The 21,763-nt window shown below is 41.9% G+C and overlaps 1 protein-coding gene across 1 annotated transcript in view; it reads right to left on the bottom strand.

The window, feature by feature from the left end:
• shroom4 (shroom family member 4) overlaps nucleotides 1–21,763 on the bottom strand; it is an 87,760-nt gene that overhangs the window by 10,980 nt on the left and 55,017 nt on the right. The window contains exon 3 of the mRNA XM_046327902.1: nucleotides 1,562–1,735. Within this exon, the coding sequence (XP_046183858.1) occupies nucleotides 1,562–1,735 (174 nt within the window). The remainder of the gene's footprint in view (nucleotides 1–1,561; nucleotides 1,736–21,763) is intronic.

The raw sequence follows: 21,763 nt of genomic DNA, 5'->3' as shown, positions 1-21,763 counted from the left end.
GGGAGTATGAAATATTTCTGGGATCTTTTATTTCAGCTCATGAAACATGGGACCAACACTTTACATGTTGCTTTATATTTTTGTTCAGTATATAGTATGTATAAGCTTCGGAAATGTTTCAATGTACTTATTAGTGTTGACTTTAATCAACTAAAATCTCCTAAAAACTATTTTCTCAGTGTGTGAAAAGTAATCAGTAGTGTGAAAAGCAATTTTCATAGTTTGGGGGTCCTACCATTGAGTGATCAGCCAGTGAGGAATGCGTGAATCGATTCCTGTCTGAAAATACCCCTGTTATCCGCCGTGATGCTATTGACTTTAGAACACGATGAGGTCACTAAGCTTCCTGATGATTGTTAGTCTTTGGAAACAGGTCACAGGTCAAAATACCCTTAGTCTGCTCCGTGTGTGTGTGTGTGTGTGTGTGTGTGTGTGTGTGTGTGTGTGTGTGTGTGTGTGTGTGTGTGTGTGTGTGTGTGTGTGTGTGTGTGTGTGTGTGTGTGTGTGTGTGTGTGTGTGTGTGTGTGTGTGTGTGTGTGTTTGCTAGTCTTCAGAAACACGTCACAGGAACAAAATTCCCCTGGTCTGGTCTGCCCAACAATGCACTCCCACAAGACTGTGTACCCAGCCTCAAACACACACAGCTCAGATATGCACACACACACAGCTCAGATACGTACACACATGTGAGCGCACACACACACAGACACAGGGGCTGGAAATGATTTAGGGAAATTATATTATTTTATACGAACACAATTGCTCAAAGAAATATATTTTGTTTAACAAGTAATAATAATTTTTCTGAAAATGGTAGGGGGCAAAATTATTGATATCCCTAATAATTCTTAGAAATAAAGTAGTCAAAAGTGTAGTATTTGGTCCCATATTCCTAGCATGCAATGACTATAATCAACTGTGTGACTGCAAACTTGTTGGATGCATTTGCAGTTCGTTTTGGTTGTGTTTCAGATTATTTTGTGACCAATAGAAATTAATGGTAAATAATGTATTGTGTGAATTTGGAGTAACTTTTATTGTAAATAAGAATATAATATGTTTCTAAGCAATTCTACATTAATGTGGATGCTACCATGATTACGGATAATCTTGAATGAATCGTGAATAATGATGAGTGAGAAAGTTACATCGGGTCAAAAATCATACTCCCAAGACATGCTAACCTCTTACCATTACCAATAAAAGGAGAGGGTAGCATTTCTTGGGGGTATGATGTTTGACCCTCTGTAACTTTCTAACTCATCATTATTCACGATTCATTCAGTATTATGATTATCAGTATTATGATTATGACACACACAAACGTGGCGTGTGCAAACATAGCTTGATAGAAGGTTGGGAGACAAGATTCTCCGGGGGAATCGGATAGAATGGGACACTGCTCTAAACTCTAATTCACATATAAGCCAGGGTACTTAGCCGTCCCGTATCTTCCCAATATAAATGACCATTACCTGCTGTCTGCTGTTCCAGGGTAGTGTATAGGGCCCAGTGTGTTTGTGTGTATGTGTCTGTATATATGCATCTGTGTGTATGTTACCTGTTGTCTGCTGTAGAGTGCCAGGGTAGTGTGTAGGGCCCAGGATGGAGCTGCATGGCAGATGGGGGGGACGGGGGAGGAGGAGGGGGGACAGGGGTAGAACTGTGGGGGGATTCCGTTGATGAAAGCTTGGCCAGGTGCCACGAGTGAGGCCTGATCACAGGTACACTGCGTCTGGAGAGAGAGCGAGAACACACACACATACACATGAGGGATTGGCTCCCGAGTGGCGCGGCAGTCTAAGGCACTACCTCTCAGTGTTTGAGGTGTCACTATAGACACCCTGGTTCGAATCCAGGCTGTATCACAACCGGCCGTGATTGGGAGTCCCATAGGGCGGCGCACAATTGGCCCAGCGTCGTCCGGGTTTGGCCGGTGTAGGCCGTCATTGTAAATAAAAATGTGTTCTTAACTGACTTGCCTAGTTAAATAAAGGTTAAAGAAAAAAAAGGGATAATATAACTACAGGAGGGGTAACATGATTTGTCGGTACACCCAAAAGGAAGTCTGTGTAGACCCAAAAGGAAGTCTGTGTACACCCAAAAGGAAGTCTGTGTAGACCCAAAAGGAAGTCTGTGTAGACCCAAAAGGAAGTACCATAAGCAGTGTATATATGCCAGGTAGGAGCCTAGAACAAACTTCGGTGAGATCCCAGGAGACTCCTGCTCATGAATGGCCCATTATTCTGAAGCTATTAATAACTTCGGAATAACGCATCGGGAATAACTCTAAAACAATAACTCTGAAAACAATTCCGGGAATTTTGAGGAGGAAGAACCCTGATGGAAGAAGAATGAGGATCTGGCACAGTCGGAAGTCAGAACACTTTGAAAATATTTCTGTTTATGATTTATGGCCATTCATTAAAGTTAACAGAATAGGTCCTAAAATGGCTAATTTTGGATTTCTCTCAGGACGATTGTGTGTGTGTCCATGTGTGCACTTGTCAGAATGATTATCTGTTCCCTGAAAATGTTCCCCTTGGTATAGTTATATAGGGAGAGAGATTTTGGAAGTTCCCAAATGGGATTGAACAAACACTATTATCATTTATTCCAGGCCTTTGAATGGACCTAAGATTAGTTTTGTCCCAGGACTGTTAATGGAGCCCGGATTGGGCCTGGAATGATTAATGACTATGAAAACCAAGCTAAAAAAACAAAAACAAGAAGCGAATATAGAAAGGAAAACTAAATTGTGTCTGGAAAAACCAGCCCAATCAGTATTTAGAGATATACTGTACTTAGAATCTGATCCATTGAACTACACTAGGATATACACGAAGAAAAGTTATTTAGAAGTATACAGCCGAAGACAAAAATGTGAGATATTTGATATCCAAATATCTAATTTTTGTCTTCTGCAGTATACTTTGAGATAATCTACGGTATTCAGACATCTTTGTGAAACATGACGTGATGAAACAGAGTTATAAAAATATATTGAAATGGAAGAAAAAGAATGTGAGATATAATGTAGTTCTACTGTACTCAGACAGAATGTGTTCCACTGACCTAGTCCTAGTGTTACATTTGTCAAGCAGCCAGATACAAAGGAACAGTTAATCGCCCTCGACATACCAAGCCACAGTTAACCTGATTAGCCAGTTAGCGACCGGAGCCAATCAGTGTCGGTCGGACACTGTCAGACATTCAGGAAATCAAATAAACTTCACAAGACAAGACCGTCCTTAGTTCTATTTATAAACATAGTCTACAGAACAGTAGCGGAATGCTTTACTCTGACTGATGGATGGATAGAAAGATAAACCATGTTCCATGGTTTATGTGTAGACATTATTTATGTTACTTTGACCCATAAAACATTGTGAATGTATGACTGCGTGAAACACTGATACAGAAGCAAGTGATAATACCATATGTGGTAGAAGAAACTAGAACAACTAACTGATACGGACTCCTAAACTAGAATAAAGTCGAAGAAGACTAGATTGAAGGTCATTTACTCTAGAGTCATAATGACACTGAGTAATGAAATTATATACACATTAAGACACACAAAAACAGAGATCAGACACACACCCAGTCACACCTTGAAGACGTCTACAAGTTCAAAGACACAAAGAAGAGTGAAGGTAGAACAGTACACACTGCACAGAGGGGAGAAGATGAATGGAAGGTAGGGGATCAAAAGAGAAAAGGAGAGGGACTTTAGGAGATGATAAGAGGAAACAATACTTTCTAACTGTTCCCGAGTCAGTCTATAACATACCAGAGTGGATCCACACAGAAGAGGCCCTAGTCACACCTGATCCTAGAACCGTGTCTACTGGGTCACAGTTAGGGTCAGGCCCAATGTTAGTTCAACCATAGACTGGTCTGAGAGCAGTCCTTATAAACATGCCCAAATATCTTCAATCCAACACAGACGACAATGGACTTAGCCCAAAGAAGGTGGTCCGGCTACTTACTACTGTTTATCAAGTCTTCAACATAACATTTCCACTGCGGTGTTCAAAAGAGGCAATAAAAACTGTTGGGATAAGAAGTTCCCTTAAATTCTCAATGTTCTTGTCTCCTTCCCTCCTTAATTAATCCAGTTCTCTGGCCTTGCTAGGTGGCTTTGCTTCTGTCTCTTGGAGTAGTCCAACAGTCCTAGCCATATTAAGAGAGTTAGGTTCTGTTTCTAGGAGTAGTTATATCCTTCAGAGCAGCTCTATAGTCCTCTAGTAACAGAACAAGACTGTGTTCAAAGTCTTCTCTCTCTCTGTGGTCCATCTCAACTGATCTAGACTCCAAAAAAAACAACCGACAAACCTAATCTACCCCCTTGTCCCTCTCTCTCCCTCCCTCTCACCGTCCCTCGCTTCAGTCACTTAGACCAAACATAGCTCTCTCTCTGCCTTTGTTTCCACCATCCTCCCTCCCTCTCAATCCCTCTCTCTCTAGGCAGACTGTGAGTGACTCAGGGGGAGAGGAAGAGAGAGAGAGAGGAACAGAAAGAGAGGCAGAGGAGGAAGCTATGTTCGGAGCAGATAAAGACAGACGCTGTTAAAATAATACCCAGAGTTCCACAGTGTTATTGTTCCACACAGGGAAATACGCAGAGGTACTTCCTGTCTAGAAGAGAGAAAGAGGGGGGAGGGAGTGGGAGGGAGAGGTAGAGAGAGAGGGAAGAAGAGAGAGGAAGAGAGAGGGAGGGAGGGATAGAGAGAGAGGAGGGGGAGAGAGGGGGGAAGAGGGCAGGATTGGGAGGGAGAGAAAAAGGAAGACACCAGTTTTGGAACTGCAGGAAGCAACAAGAGAGAACATTTTAGAGGTGCTCAAATGGAGAGAGTGATGGAAAGGGAGAAATAGAGGGGTAAAAAGAGAGAAGGAAGAGAAGAAGAGATGAGTGTTATTGTGGCATCCAGCCAGACTGGTGTTTTCTTGCCCTTTGCTGAGTAGCAATAGTACAACACAGAGATGAGAAGACCTCAGCAGGGTATGTATAGGAGAGATGGGGAAAGAGGAGGAGGGGGAGAGAAAGAAAGCAGAGAGCAGTGGGAAAAGTAGGCAGTCTGTAGATTCAAAACTAATCTATAGAACTCCTTGTGAGGCCTTCCGAGTGGCGCAGCGGTCTAAGGCACTACATTGCGGGGCTTGAGGCATCACTACAGCCCAGGATTCGATCCCAGACTGTGTCACAGCCGGCCATGACCGGGAGACCCATGAGGCAGCACACAATTGGGCCAGCGTCTTCCGGGTTAGGGGAGGGTTTCGCCGGCCGGGATTTCCTTGTCCCATCGCGCTCTAGTGACTCCTTGTGGCGGGCCGGACGCCTGCACGCTGACGTCGTTCGCCAGATGTACAATGTTTACTCCGACACATTGGTGCGGCTGGCTTCCGGGTAAAGCAAGCAGTGCGGCTTGGCAGGATTGTGTTTTGGAGGACGCATTGCTCTCGACCTTCGCCTCTCCCGAGTCTGTACAGGAGTTGCAGCGATGGGACAAGACTGTAACTACCAATTGGATAACCACGAAATTGTGGAGACAACGGGGATAAAAGATCAAGAACTCCTGCTGAAAATTCACTTTAACAACATCCAGAACAGTGGGAGAAGACAGACTCCGACCGAGAACTCACACACACACACACACACACACACACACACACACACACACACACACACACACACACACACACACACACACACACACACACACACACACACACACACACACACACACACACACACACACACACACACACACCATATTAGTCTGAACCTGGGGTTGACGAGGATTTCCAGAGGCCACCGTCGCTGCAATCTTCATGCGTGTCTGTGTGTGTGTTTAGATTTCTTACATAATGTGCTTTCTTCAGAAGGCAGAGGGTTAACTATAGTCTCAACCCTCCTCCACCTCTCCCTGCTCTCACCCCTTCTAGCCCCTCTCACTCTCTCCCCCCTCTACCTTTGTGTTCAGACTGCAATCATCGCACATTTGTTTGCTTTACGGGTTCTCAGTATGTGTGGGTTTCTCTATGTACCAGACTGCAATCAGGCAGTTAGTTTACTTTGTGGTCCCCCATCACACACACCAGTTAATCAGTGCAGGGAGACGAAGGTCCATTCCAGGAGGATCTATCAGGAAGGGTGAAGTCCACAGAAGGACAATACCCTGTTTGTTACTGAGACTGTGTGTGTGGGTGTGTGTATGTACAGTTGAAGTCAGAAGTTTACATACACTTAGGTTGGAGTCATTAAAACTTGTTTTTCAACCACTCCACAAATATCTTGTTAACAAACTATAGTTTAGGCAAGCCAGTTAGGACATCTACTTTGTGCATGACACAAGGAATTTTTCAAACAATTGTTTACAGACAGATTATTTCACTTATAATTCACTGTATCACAATTCCAGTGGGTCAGAGGTTTACATACACTATGTTGACTGTGCCTTTAAACAGCTTGGAAAATTACAGAAAATGATGTCATTTGACATAATTTGAGTCAATTGGAGGTGTACCTGTGGATGTATTTCAAGGCCGACCTTCAAACTCAGTGCCTCTTTTTGCTTGACATCATGGGAAAATCAAAACAAATCAGCCAAGACCTCAGGAAAATAACTGTTGACCTCCACAACTCTGGTTCATCCTTGGGAGAAATTTCCAAACACCTGAAGGTACCACATTCATCTGTACAAACAATAGTACGCAAGTATAAACACCATGGGACCACACAGCGGTCACACCGCTCAGGAAGGAAACGTGTTCTGTCTCCTAGGGATGAACATACTTTGGTGTGAAAAGTGAAAACCAATCCCAACAGCAAAGGACCTTGTGAAGATGCTGGAGGAAACAGGTACAAAAGTATCGACATAACCTGAAAGGCCACTCAGAAAGGAAGAAGCCATTGCTCCAAAACTGCCATAAAAAAGCCAGACTACGGTTTGCAACTGCACATGGGGACAAAGATTGTACTTTTTGGAGAAATGTCCTCTGGTCTGATGAAACAAAAATAGAACTGTTTGGCCATAATGACCATCATTATGTTTGCAGGAAGAAATGTGGAGGCTTGCAAGCCGAAGAACACCATCCCAACCGTGAAGCATGGGGGTGGCAGCATCATGTTGTGGGGGTGCTTTGCTGCAGGAGGGATTGGTACACTACACAAAATGGCATCATGAGGGAGGAAAATATGTGGATATATTGAAGCAACATTTAAAGACAGTCAGGAAGTTAAAACTTGGTCGCAAATGGGTCTTCCAAATGGACAATGACCCCATGCACACTTCCAAAGTTGGAATTTTTACTAGGATTAAATGTCAGGAATTGTGAAAAAGTGAGTTTAAATGTATTTGGCTAAGATGTATGTAAACTTCCGACTCCAACTGTATGTCTCCCCACTTTCTATCTCTCTCTTTATATCTCACTTACTTACTCTCTATATCTCTTTAAAAAGAAAGGAATGTAGTTGAAAATGCCAATGTGACAACCCCCCCCCAAAATTTGGAACCTTCTTCCCCATGGTTCCTGAGTTAATTAAGCAATTAAGGGACACATTAGTGAAAGCAGGTGCTTCCAAACAAGTGTGGTTCCTGAGATAATTAAGCAATTAACATCCCATCATGCTTAGGGTCATATATAAAAATGCCAAGTTTCCCATTATTTTGGCTACCCTGGCTAGAAGAAGAGATCTCAGTGACTTTGAAAGAGGGGCATAAAAGGAGCATAGGGGGTTTAAAGCTTGTAACGCCAGGGTAGTGGGTTCGATCCCCGGGACCACCCATACGTAGAATGTATGCACACATGACTGTAAGTCGCTTTGGATAAAAGCGTCTGCTAAATGGCATATATTATTATTATTATATTAAAGAGTGTGTGTGTGTGTCTCAGTCGCCAGATCTCAACCCAATTGGACACTGGAAGATTCTGGAGCAGTGACTGAGACTGCGTTTTCACTACCATCACCAAAACACCAAATTAGAACATTTCTCGTGGAAGAATGGTGTCACATACCTCCAATAGAGTTCCAGACACTTGTAGAATATATGCCAAGGCACATTGAAGCTGTTGTCATGACCTAGCCTTCTTTGTGTATAGTGAGTGTCTTCCCCCTCTCTCCCTTCTACACCCAGGTTTTGTTATCTCAGGTCGTAAAATATTGGAGGAGACTCTCCTCCTGGCCATGCAGAAAGAGACACATAGAGAGAACAAAGGAACTTATTCTACATCACAGAACTTGAGAACTGAACAATATCCATGTTTTGGAGAATGTGTAAACGGTCGGTGGAGAAGCCAGCTACGACCCGGTCCATTTTGTTTCATGTTTGTGACCTCATGAAAGACAATACAGCCACATTACCATAACTCTGTTTATACAGCAGCCTCCATTATGAGGCTTACGTGTAATTATTGTTTAAAATGAATGAGTAAAGATTAAACTATTTGTGTAATTATGTAATGTGATTTTAAACCGTTAATGTGAGATCCCGACAGAATAAGAGCAAATCTTAGATACTAATTACTAGTCTGCAGCTAGAAATTATGTGCCATGGGATGATTAGACCGACAACCACCGAAACATCTTTTCTATAAGAACATTTCTGAATGGTACTTTGAAGTATCCATTCTAACCATGAGACTTCAGGGAAGCAGAGAGACACTCTGATGAACTTTCCAACAGAAGGACTGACGATTCCAACAGAGATCACGATGACACACTGGGTGTAAAAATACATCGATTGCAATTATTCCCGAATGAGTGAGCGTTCATGTGCAAAGGATTAGCATTTCAATTAATATAATTATCAACTGTGTAGTAACTATTTTGTAATTCCCGCCCTTCTCAGTCCACACCCACTTCCATTTGTCCACCAAGCCGTCATACCGACTTAGCCCACTAGGGAAGCTCCCCTATCATTTCCTCGTAACCATATCTACTGTTTGTTTGTTTATGCATTTCTGTGATTACTTAGTTAGTTAGTAAATAAATGATTAAGACAATTGGTGTATGGTTGATTCATAGTAAAGTCTGGGTTCGTGCAGATAACCAACAATTTACGACATTTGGAATGAGACTAACGTGAGGTAAATAATAATTCCTTAATTAGAAGACTAATTGATCAGATATTAAAATATCTGAAGTTATATTAGGACAATTATAACTTTGTAATCTGAAGATTTTCCTTTGGTGCCCCAACTTCCTAGTTAATTACATTTACATGATTAGTTTAATCACATAATAATAATTACAGAGAATTAATTTGATAAAATAACAGTCTTCACTTTAATGATGCCAAAGACACGACAGTGTTCTGGAGGCTCGTGGTGGCCCTATTAAGACACTTTATGTTGGTGTTTCCTGCCTGTATATCACCATTGTCACTCCAGAGAATAAAACATACGAGTCGTCTAGCCGCTGCCTTCATAGCACATTCCAGTGTTCCAGTGCTGGCACGGGTTCGAATCACGCCCACACTTTTCTACCATCTCTCTTCCTTACTTTCTTGTGTGTCCTCCCCATGTCTATCCAACAAACACGAGAAAAATATATACTTAACAAAAATATAAATGCAACATGCAAAGTGTTGGTCCCATGTTTCATGGGAAATAAAAAGATCCCTGAAATTGTCCATACATACAAAAAGCAGATTTCTCTCAAATTGGCTTACATCCCTGTTAGTCAGCATTTCTCATTTGCCAAGATAATCCACCCACCTAACAGGTGTGGCATTTCAAGAAGCTGATTAAAAATGATCATTACACAGCTGCACCTTGTGCTGCGGACAATAAAAGGCTGCTCTAAAATGTGCAGTTTTGTCAAACACCACAATGCCACAGATGTCTCAAATTGAGGGAGCGTGCAATTGGCATGCTGACTACAGGAATGTCCACCAGACCTGTTGCCTGAGAATTTAATGTTTATTTCTATACCATAAGCCTAGTCGAGTATGGCCTGCATACTCAGACATGTCACCAATCTTAGAAATTGTTTCATGTTGGGTTTTATATTTTTGTTCAGTGTATATTTAAAAAACATGGAGGACCTTTTACCAGCCACAGACAGTGATCATACACACACACACACACACACACACACACACACACACACACACACACACACACACACACACACACACACACACACACACACACACACACACACACACACACACACACACACACACACACACACACACACACACACACACACACACACACACACACACACACACACACACACACACAGCGGTGCTATTATGTCCATCGCCATGTCTCACATTCTCACATGCAGTTGATTTGACAAGATCCTATCTCTTCCCACGAGACACACACATCTTGTAGGCATGTGTCGTAGTGTATGTGTGTGTGAGTGCATGTTTGAGTGCATGTGTGTGTGTGTGTGTGTGGAGGTCATGTATCATTGGAATCGTTGTTTAATGGGACAGCTAATAGAAGCCATGAGGACTCAGCTGCAGTAATCACTATAGCAGGCCACACGTAGAGACAACACACACACACAAAAAGAGAAAAGCACAGAGATGAAATGAGATGAAACACACACACACAAAGACACAGACAAAGGCATAGAGACGAAACACTCAGAGACACTAACAAACACAGAAACACAAATACTGACACACCCATACACAAAGACGATTTCTGTCTGCTCCGCTGAGCGCTGACAGAGCACATTTCAACTGTGGCAGAATCCTGCATTTAAAACACACACACACACCCTGGGTCTGATTAGTGGTAGAGAAAGTTGTGGTTTGTCCTCCTCTGGGAAATAGACTAAAGAAGAGAGGAGTTGATGTGTTGAGTTAGGGCCTGTGTCCCAGATGGCACCCTATTACTTTTATAGTGCACTACTTTTGACCAGAGCCCATAAGACTCTGGACAAAAGTAGTGCACTTTATAGGGAATAGGATGCCATTTAAGACACATTCAGAGAGAGGAAGAAAGAACGGGGATGAGATGGGTTGATTTAGAGAGAGAGGAAGAGGCATTAGGAATGGCAGGAATGCCCATTGTTTTGTCAGGAGAAGGAGGAAGGTAAGGGGGTTAGGGTATTGTTTTACCCGGTCCTTGGCACAGCAGGGGAGGTCTTGCCAATAGCCTTTGGGGAGGGGGTGCGTGTGAAATCAACTCAAAATATTTGGTTTGATGTTTCTTAAAAATGTGATTTTCACAATTGTCCACATGCTTTTTAAAAGAGAGGTTGGAATCAAGTGTGATGCCAAGGTACTTAAAATCAGATACCACCTGGAGCTTCTCCCCTGACACATAGACAACTGGCTCAGTAGCATCTGTTTCCCTCTTTGTGAAGAACATGCAAACAGTTTTTTTCACATTGAGATACAAACACAAGTCACTGAGCCACTTTGTAACCTGTAACCTGAGTTCTTGTGCAGCTTGTTGTTTGCATGCACATAATAATAATATATGCCATTTAGCAGACGCTTTTATCCAAAGCAACTTACAGTCATGTGTGCATACATTCTATGTATGGGTGGTCCCGGGGATCGAACCCACTACCCTGGCGTTACAAGCGCCATGCTCTACCAACTGAGCTACAGAAGGACCACATATATCACTGTATCATCTGCATACATTTGAACAGCTACATGGACAGTTGTCAGTGCTCTATTTGTTCTAAAGCTTAGCAGGGTACATGGGGGTAGGCATCGGATTGGTAGATTTGTTCTCACTTAAGTGTGAAAGTGTTTAGAAACATTATATTCTTATGTACGATAAAAGTGATTCCAACAACTTTGACGAGTCACAAGCTTGATTGAATCATTGCGTGCTAGGAATATGGAACCAAATACAACACTTTTGACTTATTTAATGGACATAAATGAATTTGTCCCAATAATTATTGTCCCATAAAATGGGGGGACTATAATTAATTTTATTTTATATATATATATATATATATATATATATATATATATATATATATATATATATATATATATATATATATATATAAAACTTTTTGTACAAACGGTTCATCCAATATGGTTGATAATACCCTCAAATTAAAACAGACAGTCTGCACTTTAAACTCATACTCATTGTATCATTTGAAATCCAAAGTGCTGGAGTACAGGGCCAAAACAAAAAAATGTTTAATCAAAATGTGTTTTGGGGATGAAATGTCTTCTGCAACATGTGAACTTTCATTTGTCTTAAACGTGTATGCCATCTGTAAATACCAAAAAAAAAGAAAAGACGAGCCAAGTTGGTTTAGCCACAGAAAAAAAGAAATGATCATTCTCGCTATCCGTGATTGACTGAGATAATGGATGCGCTGGACATGCCAAGAGATGACTTTGGAATGGTCTGCCATGTAGCATGCTTCTGTCTATGACATGAGCTGCTCAGTATGTGTAGATAATCCTGGCTACTGCAGCTTTTTTGAAAGATACACTGCTCAAAAAATAAAGGGAACACGTAAACAACACAATGTAACTCCAAGTCAATCACACTTCTGTGAAATCAAACTGTCCACTTAGGAAGCAACACTGATTGACAATAAATTTCACATGCTGTTGTGCAAATGGAATAGGCAACAGGTGGAAATTATAGGCAATTAGCAAGACACCCCAAATAAAGTGAAACCACAGACCACTTCTCAGTTCCTATGCTTCCTGGCTGTTTTGGTCACTTTTGAATGCTGGCGGTGCTTTCACTCTAGTATTAGCATGAGATGGAGTCTACAACCCACACAAGTGGCTCAGGTAGTGCAGCTCATCCAGGATGGCACATCAATGCGCGCTGTGGCAAGAATGTTTGCTGTGTCTGTCAGCGTAGTATCCAGAGCATGGACGCGCTACCAGGAGACAGGCCAGTACATCAGGAGACGTGGAGGAGGCCGTAGGAGGGCAACAACCCAGCAGCAGGACCGCTACCTCCGCCTTTGTGCAAGGAGTAGCACAGCCAGAGCCCTGCAAAATGACCTCCAGCAGGCCACAAATGTGCATGTGTCTGCTCAAACGGTCAGAAACAGACTCCATGAGGGTGGTATGAGGGCCCAATGTCCACAGGTGGGGGTTGTGCTTACAGCCCAACACCGTGCAGGACGTTTGGCATTTGCCTGAGAATACCAAGATTGGCAAATTCGCCACTGGTGCCCTGTGCTCTTCGCAGATGAAAGCAGGTTCACACTGAGCACATGTGACAGACGTGACAGTCTGGAGATGCCGTGGAGAAGGTTCTGCTGCCTGCAACATCCTCCAGCATGACCGGTTTAGCGGTGGGTCAGCCATGGTGTGGGGTGGCATTTCTTTGGGGGGGCCACACAGCCCTCCATGTGCTCGCCAGAGGTAGCCTGACTGCCATTCGGTACTGAGATGAGATCCTCAGACCCCTTGTGAGACCATATGCTGGTGAGGTTGGCCCTGGGTTCCTCCTAATGCAAGACAATGCTAGACCTCATGTGGCTGGAGTGTGTCAGCAGTTCCTGCAAGAGGAAGGCATTGATGCTATGGACTGGCCCGCCCGTTCCCCAGACCTGAATCCAATTGAGCACATCTGGGACATCATGTCTCGCTCCATCCACCAATGCCACGTTGCACCACAGACTGTCCAGGAGTTGGCGGATGCTTTAGTCCAGGTCTGGGAGGAGATCCCTCAGGAGACCATCCGCCACCTCATCAGGAACATGCCCAGGCATTGTAGGGAGGTCATACAGGCACGTGGAGGCCACACACACTGCTGGGCCTCATTTTGACCTGTTTTAAGGACATTACATCAAGGTTGGATCAGCCTGTAGTGTTTCCACCTTAATTTTGAGTGTCACTCCAAATCCAGACCTCCATGGGTTGATAAATTTGATTTAAATTGATAATTTTTGTGCGATTTTGTTGTCAGCACATTCAACTATGTAAAGAAAAAAAGTATTTAATAAGAATATTTCATTCATTCAGATCTAGGATGTGTTATTTTAGTGTTCCCTTTATTTTTTTGAACAGTATATAACACTAGCCATGGAGACTGCAGAAGTGTTACTACTGCACTAACAACTTTGCTGCCCTGAATTGTGCAGACACTATCAACGAAGATCACTGAGAAAATGTTGTGATTGACTACTTTCTGCACATGGTCAGTGTGAACTGGATTGACTTGACACAATGGGCCAAACAAGCTGTAGCTACAAACAAAATGGAAACGACACAGTCGGATGTCTTACTTAGTGAAAGTTGTTCCAGTCTGCCATGAAGCGTTTATCCATGTATATAGGTAAGAGCCTGGAGACACATTTTCAGAAAGTCCTTTTCATTGCAAGTTAGTGTACTGTTAGCTAGCTAGCGAACGTTAGCTTGCTGGCTCGCTAGCTAACATTAAGTGTATGATCTGTGTAGTAATGTCAAATCAAAGTGTATTTGTCATGTGCGCCGAATACAACAGGTAAATTCTTACTTTCAGGCTCTAACCAATAGTGCAGAAAAGGTATTAGGTGAACAATAGGTAAGTAAATAAATAACATCAACAGTAAAAAGACAGTGAAAAATAACAGTAGCTAACACCGGTTAGTCGGGCTGACTGAGGTAGTATGTACATGTAGATATGCTTAAAGTGACTATGTATATATGATGAACAGAGTAGTAGTAGCGTAAAAGAGATTGGCGGGTGGTGGGACACAATGCAGATAGCCCGGTTAGCCAATGTGTGGGCCAATGTGCACTGGTTGGTCGGCCCAATTGAGGTTGTATGTACATGAATGTATAGTTAAAGTGACTATGCATATATGAGAAACAGAGAGTAGCAGCAGCGTAAAAGAGGGGTGGGGGAGGCACACAATGCAAATCATCCAGGTAGCCATTTGATTACCTGTTCAGGAGTCTTAAGGCTTGAGGGTAAAAACTGTTGCGAAGCCTTTTTGTCCTAGACGTTGCACTCCGGTACCGCATGCCATGCGGTAGTAGAGAGAACAGTCTATGACTGGGGTCTTTGACAATTTTTAGGGCCTTCCTCTGACACCACCTGGTGTAGAGGTCCTGGATGGCAGGCAGCTTAGCCCCAGTGATGTACTGGGCCGTACGCAGTACCCTCTATGGTGCCTTGTGGTCGGAGGCCGAGCAATACCAGGCAGTGATGCAACCAGTATGTCTCAATGTTGCAGCTGTATAACCTTTTGAGGATCTCAAGACCCATGCCAAATCTTTTTAGTTTCCTGAGGGGGAATAGGCTTTGTCGTGCCCTCTTCACGACTGTCTTGGTGTGTTTAGACCATTCTAGTTTGTTGGTGGTGGACACCAAGGAACTTGAAGCTCTCAACCTGCTCCACTACAGCCATGTCGATGAGAATGGGGCCGTGCTCGGTCCTCCTTTTCCTGTAGTCCACAATCATCTCCTTAGCCAATCGTATCTCAGAAACCATTTGCATTGCTAGTTATAGCCCAATGTTGAACATAGTTGGTTAGCTTTAGCTAGCTGCAGATTCATACTACAGCATACATGGTGGCTAGCTATGACAATCAGTTTGTACTGTATGGTACGTTTGTAGCATTATGGTTCATTGTTTAGCAAGCCAGCTACATGTCTAAAAAAAAGACTCCACTCCGCCAGATGATTGCATGAGGTGATAAACACCATCAAGGTGTTTATGGCCATCAATTGTATTTCATGAACATGTGAACATGTCTAGACAATAGTGACCCATCCACTTAGCTCGATATGGCTGGTTGGTAAATATAGCATTTCTTTCACATGACCCATCAATTCAGACAACTGTGTCTGGGTAAGCATCATCCAATTATAAAATATTTTGATCGGGACACTTTCCATTTTTGATATTGCTACTATGCAAGTAACCATTTCACTGTACCGTTTACACCTTCTGTATCCTGTACATGTGATGAATACATTTTGATTGTATTTGATATAGTGTGTGTTTACCAGAGACGGTAACGTAAGGAACAACATGACCTGCACCAAAGTCATATTAGGATATACAGTACAGTGCATTCGTTAAGAATTCAGACCCCTTAACTTCCTTATTATAGGCTACTACTTTCACCACTTGTAGCCTTGAAATCTTTGGTTGTTTACTGCTCTACATTAATCACTCTGTTTAGCACATGACCTCACTGGCCTCACATCAGAACCCTTAAAGATATGGATGGGGCTTACTTTCAAAGCAGAATTCCTTTCCTATTGTTCCTCAGTGTATGATATACCATTTTGTAGCCCTGTGTCTCTGCTTTTATCCAATGTAATAAACACCATTTCAAACTTTGCTACATAAGACCAAATCGAGGTGGTCGGTCACGTTTGTCAAAAAAAAAAAAAAAAAAAAAAGAGCATAGACTGGTCAAGCTGGTCTGTTCAGCATGGTCTAGCTGGTCTGTCCAGCATGGTCTAGCTGGTCTGTTCAGCATGGTCTAGCTGGTCTGTTCAGCATGGTCTAGCTGGTCTGTCCAGCATGGTCTAGCTGGTCTGTTCAGCATGGTCTCGCTGGTCTGTTCAGCATGGTCTCGCTGGTCTGACCAGCATGGTCTAGCAGGTTATGCTGGTTGACCAGCATGTTCTAGCTGGTCAAGCTGGTCTGACCAAGCCCATCATTTTTATATTTCCCAGCATGCTCTATTGTAGTTGATTCTTAAGAACTGTTTGTTTCAATATCTTTTTTTGTTTGTGGTTTTACATGTACAATGATTGATTCATTAATATAATGCTATTCAAAGATAAATACAAATTCTAAACTAATATAATCTGTTGGTTGGACTTCTTGCACCCGTTACTGAATTTGGTTTTTCCGGTGTAAAGTTCCAGTTGTTGGATATCCCCTCTCTGGCTGAATTTAGCAAGCCATTATAATGTGACTTGATGCTAATAATAACCAGTATTAAAAACATAGCAAATGTTGGTCACCAGAAAAAAACATAGCGAAGGCTGGCTACCAGTGTCCAAAACACAGCAAAGGTTGGTCACCAGCAAAAACACTGTGAAGCAGAGGGTTGGCGCTCGCACACAATCGGTAAGGGTGTGTTGGTGACTTTTTAGAGTCTTCCGGCTTTGCCAATGGTCACTAGCTGTAAATACATTGTTTTGTCTTCACATGGTAGTGTGTGTGTGGTCAGTTGCTCACAGTGAGCAGCAGTGGAGGGACATTCTTTACCCATCACATCACTTCCTGTAACTCCCAATGTTTCCCTTCATGACTTCCTGTTCCTTAGACAGACCTACTGTAGGATGACACACCAATCCACCCACACAGTATCTGCTGCAATGCCCCAAACATGACCCCTACTGCCCACCTTATGATAAAAGGACCACACAGGCCAGAGAGACTATCCCTGCACAGAACCATACCAAAGCAAGATGTTCCCTGCACTAATTCAACCCAGAGTCGTTAGAATGGAATTGTCTGATTGGAATTAACTTATGGCTGATAGGATGAAGCCTGAAAGTATAGGATTCCAAAAACTAGTACAATAGACATGTTTTCTTTTTGACACACAAACAAGACTCAAACACACACACCAATATGTATTACAGCTGGCCTATACAAAGGCTTTGTCATAACAGGAAGAGGAATCCATCTACATCCCAAACGACACCCTATTACCTACACAGTGTACTACCTTTCACTAGAATTGGTTAAACGTAGTGCATTAATAGGGTTCCATTTGGGATGCAGCCTAAAGCGGTATTTCAAGGTCAGAATAACCTGAAAATATCCACATTAAAACCTCTTGCAGCCACCCCCCCCCCCCTACTTTGTGCAATTTCCGCCTGAAGACCTACCCAAATCTAACAGCCTGAACCAAGGATATGCATATTCCTGGTACCATTTGAAAGAAAACACTCTGAAGTTTGTATAAATGTGAATTGAATGTACGAGAATAACATACAATAGATCTGGTTTAGATAAAACAATGAAAAAAAACACATTTTTTATTTTTATTTTTGTATCATCTTTAAAATGAACAAGACAAAACAAACATTCAGATAGGATGATGGGGACAATTTCAGTGAAAAATATAAGAGGGCAACAGTACTTGTGCAAAGTTTCAGAATGATAACTTCCAAAATGATTGTGCTTACATGACATTTATCATGAAGTCACACAGGTGTCCCACACAAGTAGCCCAAATGTACCCAAGTGGCCAAATTGGTAAAGGTATACATTTTGAAACAAATAACTATATACAAAATACCAAAATGGTATTCTAACACCCCCCCCCCCAAAAAAAAATGGAAAAAAATGAAGAAAAAAAACATGGAAAGAATATTAATTATTGATGAAAAAATATGAAAAAAATATATATATATACATTTACAAAATAACATGGGTAACTATTTACACACTTTCAATATTTGGAAGACCCTCAGTCCTCTATCAAATCAAATCAATTTATATAGCCCCAACCTAAAACCCCAAACAGCAAGCAATGCAGGTAAAGCACGGTGGCTAGGAAAAACTCCCTAGAAAGGCAAAAACCTAGGAAGAAAACTAGAGAGGAACCAGGCTATGAGGGGTGGTAAGTCATCTTCTGGCTGTGCCGGGTGGAGATCACAGTGGTTGTAGAGGGTGCAACAGGACAGCACCTCAAGAGTAAAAATGAACAGTTTAGGGTTCCATAGCCGAAGGCAGAACAGTTGAAACTGGAACTGTTGGACTGGGGACAGCAAGTAGTCATCATGCCAGGTAGTCCTGACGCATGGTCCTAGGGCTCAGGTCCTCCGAGAGTGAGAAAGAGAGAATTAGAGAGAGCATACTTAAATTCACACAGGACACCGGATAAGAATCCCATTCGGAGTCAGTGTCAATGTGAAAGAAAATGTTCAGTTAGAATAGTTTCACATATGAGCCCTGTATCAACAGGTATAATAAAACAAATATATATAGAGAGAGTTTAAGGTTGAAGGTTGAATATATTAGGTTGAATATATTATTATATTATTACTACCTGCTAGATCTACTGTCTCTTTTATATTATGATATTTCAGCTACATCTACTGTCTTTATTATATTACAACAGACCAGCTGTATCTACTGTCTCCATTTCACATTGGCCATTGATGTGGTCTTGCCCTCTCCTCAACAGCCTCAAATAGGCTTTTTCATGATTATATATTGCTTCTAAAAATCAAATAAAAATCACAAATAATATTTTATATTATTAATTTCAAACAAGGGCATTAGCATGATAAGAACTTACCAGTCCAAAATGATGTCCTCTCCCGTTCAAAAAATATTCCTCCACAATCGCTAAATGAAGCGTCCTACAACAATCTCTGTCTCACCTTCCCAATCAATTTATTCTAAAATTGTTTGTACATATGTATATCTAGACTTAGATTTATCTTTCCCGGACTTAGTCGTCATAATGATTGATATATAAACAGCTGAATCTGCACGTCCGGTATGAAACTTCAATAGCGAACGACTCATTTTACGCTGAAGCTTACTACATGGGTTGGTCTTGCAACACATAAACATGGCGTATTGCCGTTTAGCTCAGCTCATTGGCTATCTACCCAGCTAGATTTCAAGGCGATCAGTGGTCATTGGGTTGAAAGACAGTCAATCAACGAAACAGCAGGCAAATCATTGGTGCACAATGATGTCATGACTCGTTGTCTTCAAATCGGTTTCTTTCAGTCAATACGTCTCGCGAAATGGCTCATCACATTTGATTGTGTTACAAACAAACCAGTTGATTGAGGTGAAACCAAACATGACTGGAAAAGTCACGTTCTGTGTGGGTTATTTACCCGGAATGTGTCATCAAAAATGGAATGAGACGGAATTCACGACACAAGCGGTTCACAAAATGTTTCGTGTTAGGCTATAAAAACGGATTTTATCAAACAAAAGATCATTCATTGTGTAACAATGAGCATTGGAATTGCAAACAGACGAAGATCGTCAAAGGTAACCGATTTATTTTAATGCAGTTTGTGATTATGTTACGTCTGTGCTGTTTAAAAAAAAATTTTTTATGGGGCTCTATGCTCAGATAGTCGCATCGTATTCTTTTGCAGTAAATCCTTTTAAAATTCTGACAACAAGGTTGAATTAGCAAGATTCTAGGCTTTCGATACATGTGAGACACTTGTATTTTCATGAATGTTTAATATGACTATTTACAGTGCCTTGCGAAAGTATTCGGCCCCCTTGAACTTTGCAACCTTTTGCCACATTTCAGGCTTCAAACAAAGATATAAAACTGTCTTTTTTTGTGAAGAATCAACAACAAGTGGGACACAATCATGAAGTGGAACGACATTTATTGGATATTTCAAACTTTTTTAACAAATCAAAAACTGAAAAATTGGGCGTGCAAAATTATTCAGCCCCTTTACTTTCAGTGCAGCAAACTCTCTCCAGAAGTTCAGTGAGGATCTCTGAATGATCCAATGTTGACCTAAATGACTAATGATGATAAATACAATCCACCTGTGTGTAATCAAGTCTCCGTATAAATGCACATGCACTGTGATAGTCTCAGTGGTCCGTTAAAAGAGCAGAGAGCATCATGAAGAACAAGGAACACACCAGGCAGGTCCGAGATACTGTTGTGAAGAAGTTTAAAGCCGGATTTGGATACAAAAAGATTTCCCAAGCTTTAAACATCCCAAGGAGCTCTGTGCAAGCGATAATATTGAAATGGAAGGAGTATCAGACCACTGCAAATCTACCAAGACCTGGCCGTCCCTCTAAACTTTCAGCTCATACAAGGAGAAGACTGATCAGAGATGCAGCCAAGAGGCCCATGACCACTCTGGATGAACTGCAGAGATCTACAGCTGAGGTGGGAGACTCTGTCCATAGGACAACAATCAGTAGTATATTGCACAAATCTGGCCTTTATGGAAGAGTGGCAAGAAGAAAGCCATTTCTTAAAGATATCCATAAAAAGTGTTGGTTAAAGTTTGCCACAAGCCACCTGGGAGACACACCAAACATGTGGAAGAAGGTGCTCTGGTCAGATGAAACCAAAATGTAACTTTTTGGCAACAATGCAAAACGTTATGTTTGGCGTAAAAGCAACACAGCTCATCACCCTGAACACACCATCCCCACTGTCAAACATGGTGGTGGCAGCATCATGGTTTGGGCCTGCTTTTCTTCAGCAGGGACAGGGAATATGGTTAAAATTGATGGGAAGATGGATAGAGACAAATACAGGACCATTCTGGAAGAAAACCTGATGGAGTCTGCAAAAGACCTGAGACTGGGATGGAGATTTGTCTTCCAACAAGACAATGATCCAAAACATAAAGCAAAATCTACAATGGAATGGTTCAAAAATAAACATATCCAGGTGTTAGAATGGCCAAGTCAAAGTCCAGACCTGAATCCAATCGAGAATCTGTGGAAAGAACTGAAAACTGCTGTTCACAAATGCTCTCCATCCAACCTCACTGAGCTCGAGCTGTTTTGCAAGGAGGAATGGGAAAGAATGTCAGTCTCTCGATGTGCAAAACTGATAGAGACATACCCCAAGCGACTTACAGCTGTAATCGCAGCAAAAGGTGGCGCTACAAAGTATTAACTTAAGGCGCTGAATAATTTTGCACACCCAATTTTTCAGGTTTTGATTTGTTAAAAAAGTTAATATCCAATAAATGTTGTTCCACTTCATGATTGTGTCCCACTTGTTTTTGATTCTTCACAAATAAAATACAGTTTTATATCTTTATGTTTGAAGCCTGAAATGTGGCAAAAGGTCGCAAAGTTCAAGAGGGTCGAATACTTTCGCAAGGCACTGTATATGTAGAGATCACCGTATGTTGT

The sequence above is a fragment of the Oncorhynchus gorbuscha genome, linkage group LG25 (genome assembly GCF_021184085.1).
Source record: "Oncorhynchus gorbuscha isolate QuinsamMale2020 ecotype Even-year linkage group LG25, OgorEven_v1.0, whole genome shotgun sequence".
Taxonomy (NCBI): domain Eukaryota; kingdom Metazoa; phylum Chordata; class Actinopteri; order Salmoniformes; family Salmonidae; genus Oncorhynchus; species Oncorhynchus gorbuscha.
This window is presented reverse-complemented; position numbering and strand designations above follow the sequence as displayed.